Genomic DNA, 12,050 nt, shown 5'->3' on the forward strand with positions numbered 1-12,050 from the left:
ACGTCATTTTAGGGTGATTTTGAATCAATGTTTTCAAAATGAAAACGACGTTTAATAGCTTTGAATTATACATCAGTCGAAAGAGGAGCTTAAAATCTATCTACTGGCCAAATTTGAGATCTATAGGACAAATAGTTTGCGAGTTATGGCCAAGAATTAAAAAAATGAAAAATTTTCATCGTTTGAGTCGCAATTTTTTTTTGCGAAAAATCGACCATCGAATTTTGGACTTTTAATCACTTTTTCTAACGTAAAATGAGCCGAGAAAAACGATGGCGCAAACCGCATCTCAGTATCTCTAATAGTTTCCGAGATATTTAACTTTGAAAATTGGGAAAAATGAGAAAAAATGAAAATCAACTATCCGAAACTTTGATCGGCCATAACTCCGTTATTTGTTGTCGGATCTGAATTTAAATCCCAGATTTGGAATCTGCGTAAAATTCTGCGTTCACTGATGTATAATAACTCAAGTTTACTCTAAAAAATAAGCGAGATATCGATATGAGAAATTTGGTATAGTTTTAATCATGAATTTTCGCGAAAATTTGCAAATTTCGACTTTTGGAAAATCTAAAAACGATTTATTATGTAAAAAATCGCGAGAAAAACGATGGCGCAAACCGCATCTCAATATCTGAAATAGTTTCCGACATATTGAGCACGAATTGTTTCGAACCTTCAAACATTTGGCCCTCTGGCGACAACCCAAAAATTCAAACGGCCATAACTCAGTTATTTGTTGACGAAAATTCAAAAATTCTTATGTTTTTAGATTCAGCGTGACATTCTGCGTAAAATGAGCACAAATTTGTTGAGTTTGCTTAATAAATAAACGAGGCATTGGCCAAAAACTGTTTTGAAGACGTCATTTTAGGGTGATTTTGAATCAATGTTTTCAAAATGAAAACGACGTTTAATAGCTTTGAATTATACATCAGTCGAAAGAGGAGCTTAAAATCTATCTACTGGCCAAATTTGAGATCTATAGGACAAATAGTTTGCGAGTTATGGCCAAGAATTAAAAAAATGAAAAATTTTCATCGTTTGAGTCGCAATTTTTTTTTGCGAAAAATCGACTATCGAATTTTGGACTTTTAGTCACTTTTTCTAACGTAAAATGAGCCGAGAAAAACGATGGCGCAAACCGCATCTCAGTATCTCTAATAGTTTCCGAGATATTTAACTTTGAAAATTGGGAAAAATGAGAAAAAATGAAAATCAACTATCCGAAACTTTGATCGGCCATAACTCCGTTATTTGTTGTCGGATCTGAATTTAAATCCCAGATTTGGAATCTGCGTAAAATTCTGCGTTCACTGATGTATAATAACTCAAGTTTACTCTAAAAAATAAGCGAGATATCGATATGAGAAATTTGGTATAGTTTTAATCATGAATTTTCGCGAAAATTTGCAAATTTCGACTTTTGGAAAATCTAAAAACGATTTATTATGTAAAAAATCGCGAGAAAAACGATGGCGCAAACCGCATCTCAATATCTGAAATAGTTTCCGAGATATTGAGCACGAATTGTTTCGAACCTTCAAAAATTTGGCCCTCTGGCGACAACCCAAAAATTCAAACGGCCATAACTCAGTTATTTGTTGACGAAAATTCAAAAATTCTTATGTTTTTAGATTCAGCGTGACATTCTGCGTAAAATGAGCACAAATTTGTTGAGTTTGCTTAATAAATAAACGAGGCATTGGCCAAAAACTGTTTTGAAGACGTCATTTTAGGGTGATTTTGAATCAATGTTTTCAAAATGAAAACGACGTTTAATAGCTTTGAATTATACATCAGTCGAAAGAGGAGCTTAAAATCTATCTACTGGCCAAATTTGAGATCTATAGGACAAATAGTTTGCGAGTTATGGCCAAGAATTAAAAAAATGAAAAATTTTCATCGTTTGAGTCGCAATTTTTTTTTGCGAAAAATCGACCATCGAATTTTGGACTTTTAATCACTTTTTCTAACGTAAAATGAGCCGAGAAAAACGATGGCGCAAACCGCATCTCAGTATCTCTAATAGTTTCCGAGATATTTAACTTTGAAAATTGGGAAAAATGAGAAAAAATGAAAATCAACTATCCGAAACTTTGATCGGCCATAACTCCGTTATTTGTTGTCGGATCTGAATTTAAATCCCAGATTTGGAATCTGCGTAAAATTCTGCGTTCACTGATGTATAATAACTCAAGTTTACTCTAAAAAATAAGCGAGATATCGATATGAGAAATTTGGTATAGTTTTAATCATGAATTTTCGCGAAAATTTGCAAATTTCGACTTTTGGAAAATCTAAAAACGATTTATTATGTAAAAAATCGCGAGAAAAACGATGGCGCAAACCGCATCTCAATATCTGAAATAGTTTCCGACATATTGAGCACGAATTGTTTCGAACCTTCAAACATTTGGCCCTCTGGCGACAACCCAAAAATTCAAACGGCCATAACTCAGTTATTTGTTGACGAAAATTCAAAAATTCTTATGTTTTTAGATTCAGCGTGACATTCTGCGTAAAATGAGCACAAATTTGTTGAGTTTGCTTAATAAATAAACGAGGCATTGGCCAAAAACTGTTTTGAAGACGTCATTTTAGGGTGATTTTGAATCAATGTTTTCAAAATGAAAACGACGTTTAATAGCTTTGAATTATACATCAGTCGAAAGAGGAGCTTAAAATCTATCTACTGGCCAAATTTGAGATCTATAGGACAAATAGTTTGCGAGTTATGGCCAAGAATTAAAAAAATGAAAAATTTTCATCGTTTGAGTCGCAATTTTTTTTTGCGAAAAATCGACTATCGAATTTTGGACTTTTAGTCACTTTTTCTAACGTAAAATGAGCCGAGAAAAACGATGGCGCAAACCGCATCTCAGTATCTCTAATAGTTTCCGAGATATTTAACTTTGAAAATTGGGAAAAATGAGAAAAAATGAAAATCAACTATCCGAAACTTTGATCGGCCATAACTCCGTTATTTGTTGTCGGATCTGAATTTAAATCCCAGATTTGGAATCTGCGTAAAATTCTGCGTTCACTGATGTATAATAACTCAAGTTTACTCTAAAAAATAAGCGAGATATCGATATGAGAAATTTGGTATAGTTTTAATCATGAATTTTCGCGAAAATTTGCAAATTTCGACTTTTGGAAAATCTAAAAACGATTTATTATGTAAAAAATCGCGAGAAAAACGATGGCGCAAACCGCATCTCAATATCTGAAATAGTTTCCGAGATATTGAGCACGAATTGTTTCGAACCTTCAAAAATTTGGCCCTCTGGCGACAACCCAAAAATTCAAACGGCCATAACTCAGTTATTTGTTGACGAAAATTCAAAAATTCTTATGTTTTTAGATTCAGCGTGACATTCTGCGTAAAATGAGCACAAATTTGTTGAGTTTGCTTAATAAATAAACGAGGCATTGGCCAAAAAATGTTTTGAAGACGTCATTTTAGGGTGATTTTGAATCAATGTTTTCAAAATGAAAACGACGTTTAATAGCTTTGAATTATACATCAGTCGAAAGAGGAGCTTAAAATCTATCTACTGGCCAAATTTGAGATCTATAGGACAAATAGTTTGCGAGTTATGGCCAAGAATTAAAAAAATGAAAAATTTTCATCGTTTGAGTCGCAATTTTTTTTTGCGAAAAATCGACCATCGAATTTTGGACTTTTAATCACTTTTTCTAACGTAAAATGAGCCGAGAAAAACGATGGCGCAAACCGCATCTCAGTATCTCTAATAGTTTCCGAGATATTTAACTTTGAAAATTGGGAAAAATGAGAAAAAATGAAAATCAACTATCCGAAACTTTGATCGGCCATAACTCCGTTATTTGTTGTCGGATCTGAATTTAAATCCCAGATTTGGAATCTGCGTAAAATTCTGCGTTCACTGATGTATAATAACTCAAGTTTACTCTAAAAAATAAGCGAGATATCGATATGAGAAATTTGGTATAGTTTTAATCATGAATTTTCGCGAAAATTTGCAAATTTCGACTTTTGGAAAATCTAAAAACGATTTATTATGTAAAAAATCGCGAGAAAAACGATGGCGCAAACCGCATCTCAATATCTGAAATAGTTTCCGAGATATTGAGCACGAATTGTTTCGAACCTTCAAAAATTTGGCCCTCTGGCGACAACCCAAAAATTCAAACGGCCATAACTCAGTTATTTGTTGACGAAAATTCAAAAATTCTTATGTTTTTAGATTCAGCGTGACATTCTGCGTAAAATGAGCACAAATTTGTTGAGTTTGCTTAATAAATAAACGAGGCATTGGCCAAAAACTGTTTTGAAGACGTCATTTTAGGGTGATTTTGAATCAATGTTTTCAAAATGAAAACGACGTTTAATAGCTTTGAATTATACATCAGTCGAAAGAGGAGCTTAAAATCTATCTACTGGCCAAATTTGAGATCTATAGGACAAATAGTTTGCGAGTTATGGCCAAGAATTAAAAAAATGAAAAATTTTCATCGTTTGAGTCGCAATTTTTTTTTGCGAAAAATCGACTATCGAATTTTGGACTTTTAATCACTTTTTCTAACGTAAAATGAGCCGAGAAAAACGATGGCGCAAAGCGCATCTCAGTATCTCTAATAGTTTCCGAGATATTTAACTTTGAAAATTGGGAAAAATGAGAAAAAATGAAAATCAACTATCCGAAACTTTGATCGACCATAACTCCGTTATTTGTTGTCGGATCTGAATTTAAATCCCAGATTTGGAATCTGCGTAAAATTCTGCGTTCACTGATGTATAATAACTCAAGTTTACTCTAAAAAATAAGCGAGATATCGATATGAGAAATTTGGTATAGTTTTAATCATGAATTTTCGCGAAAATTTGCAAATTTCGACTTTTGGAAAATCTAAAAACGATTTATTATGTAAAAAATCGCGAGAAAAACGATGGCGCAAACCGCATCTCAATATCTGAAATAGTTTCCGAGATATTGAGCACGAATTGTTTCGAACCTTCAAAAATTTGGCCCTCTGGCGACAACCCAAAAATTCAAACGGCCATAACTCAGTTATTTGTTGACGAAAATTCAAAAATTCTTATGTTTTTAGATTCAGCGTGACATTCTGCGTAAAATGAGCACAAATTTGTTGAGTTTGCTTAATAAATAAACGAGGCATTGGCCAAAAACTGTTTTGAAGACGTCATTTTAGGGTGATTTTGAATCAATGTTTTCAAAATGAAAACGACGTTTAATAGCTTTGAATTATACATCAGTCGAAAGAGGAGCTTAAAATCTATCTACTGGCCAAATTTGAGATCTATAGGACAAATAGTTTGCGAGTTATGGCCAAGAATTAAAAAAATGAAAAATTTTCATCGTTTGAGTCGCAATTTTTTTTTGCGAAAAATCGACCATCGAATTTTGGACTTTTAATCACTTTTTCTAACGTAAAATGAGCCGAGAAAAACGATGGCGCAAACCGCATCTCAGTATCTCTAATAGTTTCCGAGATATTTAACTTTGAAAATTGGGAAAAATGAGAAAAAATGAAAATCAACTATCCGAAACTTTGATCGGCCATAACTCCGTTATTTGTTGTCGGATCTGAATTTAAATCCCAGATTTGGAATCTGCGTAAAATTCTGCGTTCACTGATGTATAATAACTCAAGTTTACTCTAAAAAATAAGCGAGATATCGATATGAGAAATTTGGTATAGTTTTAATCATGAATTTTCGCGAAAATTTGCAAATTTCGACTTTTGGAAAATCTAAAAACGATTTATTATGTAAAAAATCGCGAGAAAAACGATGGCGCAAACCGCATCTCAATATCTGAAATAGTTTCCGAGATATTGAGCACGAATTGTTTCGAACCTTCAAAAATTTGGCCCTCTGGCGACAACCCAAAAATTCAAACGGCCATAACTCAGTTATTTGTTGACGAAAATTCAAAAATTCTTATGTTTTTAGATTCAGCGTGACATTCTGCGTAAAATGAGCACAAATTTGTTGAGTTTGCTTAATAAATAAACGAGGCATTGGCCAAAAACTGTTTTGAAGACGTCATTTTAGGGTGATTTTGAATCAATGTTTTCAAAATGAAAACGACGTTTAATAGCTTTGAATTATACATCAGTCGAAAGAGGAGCTTAAAATCTATCTACTGGCCAAATTTGAGATCTATAGGACAAATAGTTTGCGAGTTATGGCCAAGAATTAAAAAAATGAAAAATTTTCATCGTTTGAGTCGCAATTTTTTTTTGCGAAAAATCGACTATCGAATTTTGGACTTTTAATCACTTTTTCTAACGTAAAATGAGCCGAGAAAAACGATGGCGCAAAGCGCATCTCAGTATCTCTAATAGTTTCCGAGATATTTAACTTTGAAAATTGGGAAAAATGAGAAAAAATGAAAATCAACTATCCGAAACTTTGATCGACCATAACTCCGTTATTTGTTGTCGGATCTGAATTTAAATCCCAGATTTGGAATCTGCGTAAAATTCTGCGTTCACTGATGTATAATAACTCAAGTTTACTCTAAAAAATAAGCGAGATATCGATATGAGAAATTTGGTATAGTTTTAATCATGAATTTTCGCGAAAATTTGCAAATTTCGACTTTTGGAAAATCTAAAAACGATTTATTATGTAAAAAATCGCGAGAAAAACGATGGCGCAAACCGCATCTCAATATCTGAAATAGTTTCCGAGATATTGAGCACGAATTGTTTCGAACCTTCAAACATTTGGCCCTCTGGCGACAACCCAAAAATTCAAACGGCCATAACTCAGTTATTTGTTGACGAAAATTCAAAAATTCTTATGTTTTTAGATTCAGCGTGACATTCTGCGTAAAATGAGCACAAATTTGTTGAGTTTGCTTAATAAATAAACGAGGCATTGGCCAAAAACTGTTTTGAAGACGTCATTTTAGGGTGATTTTGAATCAATGTTTTCAAAATGAAAACGACGTTTAATAGCTTTGAATTATACATCAGTCGAAAGAGGAGCTTAAAATCTATCTACTGGCCAAATTTGAGATCTATAGGACAAATAGTTTGCGAGTTATGGCCAAGAATTAAAAAAATGAAAAATTTTCATCGTTTGAGTCGCAATTTTTTTTTGCGAAAAATCGACTATCGAATTTTGGACTTTTAATCACTTTTTCTAACGTAAAATGAGCCGAGAAAAACGATGGCGCAAAGCGCATCTCAGTATCTCTAATAGTTTCCGAGATATTTAACTTTGAAAATTGGGAAAAATGAGAAAAAATGAAAATCAACTATCCGAAACTTTGATCGACCATAACTCCGTTATTTGTTGTCGGATCTGAATTTAAATCCCAGATTTGGAATCTGCGTAAAATTCTGCGTTCACTGATGTATAATAACTCAAGTTTACTCTAAAAAATAAGCGAGATATCGATATGAGAAATTTGGTATAGTTTTAATCATGAATTTTCGCGAAAATTTGCAAATTTCGACTTTTGGAAAATCTAAAAACGATTTATTATGTAAAAAATCGCGAGAAAAACGATGGCACAAACCGCATCTCAATATCTGAAATAGTTTCCGAGATATTGAGCACGAATTGTTTCGAACCTTCAAACATTTGGCCCTCTGGCGACAACCCAAAAATTCAAACGGCCATAACTCAGTTATTTGTTGACGAAAATTCAAAAATTCTTATGTTTTTAGATTCAGCGTGACATTCTGCCTAAAATGAGCACAAATTTGTTGAGTTTGCTTAATAAATAAACGAGGCATTGGCCAAAAACTGTTTTGAAGACGTCATTTTAGGGTGATTTTGAATCAATGTTTTCAAAATGAAAACGACGTTTAATAGCTTTGAATTATACATCAGTCGAAAGAGGAGCTTAAAATCTATCTACTGGCCAAATTTGAGATCTATAGGACAAATAGTTTGCGAGTTATGGCCAAGAATTAAAAAAATGAAAAATTTTCATCGTTTGAGTCGCAATTTTTTTTTGCGAAAAATCGACCATCGAATTTTGGACTTTTAATCACTTTTTCTAACGTAAAATGAGCCGAGAAAAACGATGGCGCAAACCGCATCTCAGTATCTCTAATAGTTTCCGAGATATTTAACTTTGAAAATTGGGAAAAATGAGAAAAAATGAAAATCAACTATCCGAAACTTTGATCGACCATAACTCCGTTATTTGTTGTCGGATCTGAATTTAAATCCCAGATTTGGAATCTGCGTAAAATTCTGCGTTCACTGATGTATAATAACTCAAGTTTACTCTAAAAAATAAGCGAGATATCGATATGAGAAATTTGGTATAGTTTTAATCATGAATTTTCGCGAAAATTTGCAAATTTCGACTTTTGGAAAATCTAAAAACTATTTATTATGTAAAAAATCGCGAGAAAAACGATGGCGCAAACCGCATCTCAATATCTGAAATAGTTTCCGAGATATTTAGCTTTAAAAATTAGGAAAAATTGGGAAAAATGTAAATCAACTATCCGAAATTTTGATAGGCCATAACTCAGTTATTTATTGTCGGATCTGAATTTAAATCGCAGATTTGGAATCTGCGGAAAATTCTGCGTAAAATGATGTATAATAACTAGAGTTCGGAGATAATATTCTGCTTAATTCGGTTCTGGGCACATCAGAGCGCGATCAAAACCTTATCAATAGCTAATTATGATAGGGCAATCTAGGCCGAGCAAGACAACAGTGGGAAAGAGTGAGTGAGGGTGATTTTAGCGATAACAGAATATTTTGTCCATACACTGTTCATGAATCTCATATTTTTAAATTTATTGACAACCACAGAAAAAATTATTTCAACTGTTTGAGATTTCTTAAAATTTGTCAAATTCTCATTTTGAATTTCTCTGATGCCGTCCCTGCAGGAGAGTACCTGTGTCAGACTGCAACAAGAAGTGTCTGTCATTTTTTAGATTGACGTTTTAGATAAATGTAGATCAGCGATCTACAAACACAGCGAGCGTGCATTAACGAAACGGAATTAATACATTTGTGAAATTTTTCTACAGCGAAGTTTTTATTTATAATTTATCGTTTATTAACAAGGTATTTTAATAAATCGGTTATTATCAGTTATATGTGCGATTTATTTTAATTGCATGCCGTTTAATTGGTCGTTTATGAATTGTAGGGTTGTGAACGCGAGGGTTGGGAAGCCTCCGGGCAGCTTTCGGTATCGCAAATCGCGCTGAATGGCACCAGATGGCCGGTTCGATGGTTTCGCGTCTCCGGACGCGCTTGGGGGCTAATTAATGGTGGTCAGTTATTATCGAGATATTTGGCGTTTGGCATATATGCCGTCCCCATAAACAAGCGCGCATTCTGATCGAAGCGGCGATTGCAGCGGCTGGCAAGTTCCAGAGTTCGAGTCTTGAGCGAATAGCGAATCTTCCCGTGCTCTACCATCTACCTGCAGGCCAGCGACCACCGTCGCCGCCACCGGGCCCTCACCTGCTGATTCGACGATCGTAGACGAGAAACGACGACCTGGGGCCGACGTCCGAATAGCGACCAACTGCCGCGTTGCCGTTCAGCGCACCATGCCGCTCCGGCAAAGAGAGCTTTGTGGAGAAATAAAGAGTAGAGAGTAGAACGCGTCGGTCCGTTGTTGGAGGAAATCACGTTCGGCGAGCTCTTCGGCAACGTCCACGTCGCGATTTGAACATGTGCCGGGACAATGAGAGTTTTTGGTGGCGAGAGGCCGGTGATTGTTGAAGATGGCGAATGTCCCTCGATGGTAGGGTCGTGGTGTTTAGTGGACGAGTGCTTTTTGGTGATCGGTTTTCGAAATGGCCGTGTTAATAAAGAAGTGCAGTTTGATCTTACCGGGGTTTAGAACCACTTCTTGTCTCACTGTTGTGTTGCTTGTCTGCATGGAGACCATCTTCTTGTGTACACAGTCCACCTGCTCGAAGACATTCCACGTTCATTGGAATACCAGCGATAGCATGTAAGTCCATTGTTTTCGAAATTATCAATTTGGATAGGATGGGCTCCGTTATTCGGCCGCGGGCTCCACTAGCTGTTAATTTCAAGAGTACAAATTTACCGAGATAAATTAATATTCCTCCGGTGCGAAATAGTTCTATTGTTCTGGTTGTGCCTTCTAGTTGCGATTCACAAGGCAAAGAACAATCAGGGGAAACGGTCAATCAAATGGGGTGTGTGAAGGCTCCAGACTGGCAGTCGCGGAAATCGCCTTTTTACAAAACGGCAAATCCTCCAACTAAAGAACATCTTGAAAGAATGCAGGTTTTGACATCTTGCAACACGTGTTTTACGGGCGACACCCAAAAAGCTCCATAGTAATGAATTCGAAGAAGGTCCAGGTAGCTTTTTGTGCTGGTGGCCACGGTGAAACCGAAAGTGTTGAATATCACAGTGTCGTTGAATGTCTTTGTCTCATCGCTAAAAAAATATCATTACTCGACAACATTATCATCTACAACGACAAAAACGTTTTGTCAAGTGCTCATTTAATAATAAAGCGCGAAATCCACTTAGACATTCAAGTTTTTCTTGTTCTCAGGCGCGACTCTGCATAATTTCGCATTTAAACTTAGCCAAATTTAATCCAGATGATGTGGGTTATTCGATTCGATTCTCAACGTAGAAATCACACGCTAACATCTATATTCAATTTCTCAGACTAAATGCTATTTAAATTTTTTCATCTGTCTGCATCCACGCCTCAAGTCAATCAATATCAACATAGATTTTTGTTAATTCACAAAAACCTAAAATGAAATTTGACATTTAACCCTCAAATTTACATAAATACGTTATGGAAATATATCATTTTGGGAGATTATAACCCCGCAGTTTTACAATTTTTGCATTAAATAAATACCGAACACCCAATTCGCTGCCGGCTTTTTCTTATAATCACCACTCAACCCAACCCTATTCCATGCAAATTATTCATTTCGCTAATTCTAGACGCCGTTTTACCGCAACATTTTTTTAATGAAAGTTTCCGTGGTATTTTGAAATCACCAGGTTTCAGTTACTCAACTTATTAACCGATAGGTGAACGCAACGGGAAGAATGGTAATAAGAAGATCAATTCTCTGTTATTGTTTGTTGATTTAGGCGATTTTAATGTTGTTCTCGTATCAAGAGAAGTCATTTTAGATAATCCGAATGTTTATACCGTCACTAATGGACATTTTATAGGACCACTCCCGCGATTTTTGTCACAAAAATGAATATAATCTCTGTGTTATTTTCGATCGGTTTATTAGCAACCATAAAATACCTTGACAGATAATGGTTCTTCCATTCATTACAACAAAAATTCAGTTGACGATTCGGCAACTTTTTGCATATCATTAAAATGTACTCAATAGTAATTATCCGAAATATTCGACCTCAGTCACACAGGCGGATTTTTATTCTTTTCCTACTAAATAATGTACTAAAAGCTTAGAACAGGAAAAAGTGCAATTTATTATACAATTTAAAAATTCTTTCTCATCAATTTTATATACGGAAATCAATAACGTGCTCCTGTAATCTACAATTTTGTTGATAACTAAAATTATTTATTTCCTCTATTTGTACCGAAATTCTGTCAATGTAATTTGATCGTTGGGAACAAAGAATCGTCACATGTATGTATTTACTCCTCTCAGATTATCAATTTATTTGTAGTTTTAAAATAATACTATTTTATTAAACTCTGTCAATAGTTGTGAATTTTTAATCTTGACCTTTATTACAGGATATTATTATACGTAAATGTCGCTAACTAAAGTTGAAGAATTCGGTAGCTCTTTGTAGCTTTTAAACAAACAGTTTAAAACTGATACGAAATATTTCATCACGTTAATTAAATATTAACTAAACCAACAGTCCGACAATTCAGGCTTTTCATTTTGCGATGAATTAATTATACATTGGTAAAATGTTTTTTAGTGTCATTGCCTCAACTGTCTAGAACTTAAGGAGTTATTTAATATTCTTAATAATGTCCGTGTAAAGGGACGACTGTAGTGAAATATTCAAATTCGGAAATTCATGTTTTTAT

The 12,050-nt window shown here is 34.5% G+C and overlaps 1 protein-coding gene across 1 annotated transcript in view; it reads left to right on the forward strand.

The window, feature by feature from the left end:
- The first annotated feature begins 9,629 nt into the window (after nucleotides 1–9,629).
- Nucleotides 9,630–12,050, forward strand: part of LOC148167138 (uncharacterized) — a 53,239-nt gene continuing 50,818 nt past the window's right edge. Inside the window, exon 1 of the mRNA XM_088047717.1 lies at nucleotides 9,630–9,971. Coding sequence (XP_087903843.1) covers nucleotides 9,811–9,971 — 161 coding nt within the window. The 5' untranslated portion in view covers nucleotides 9,630–9,810. The remainder of the gene's footprint in view (nucleotides 9,972–12,050) is intronic.

Source organism: Gnatocerus cornutus, chromosome 10 (genome assembly GCF_029298725.1).
Source record: "Gnatocerus cornutus isolate USDA-ARS CGAHR chromosome 10, icGnaCorn1.1, whole genome shotgun sequence".
NCBI lineage: Eukaryota > Metazoa > Arthropoda > Insecta > Coleoptera > Tenebrionidae > Gnatocerus > Gnatocerus cornutus.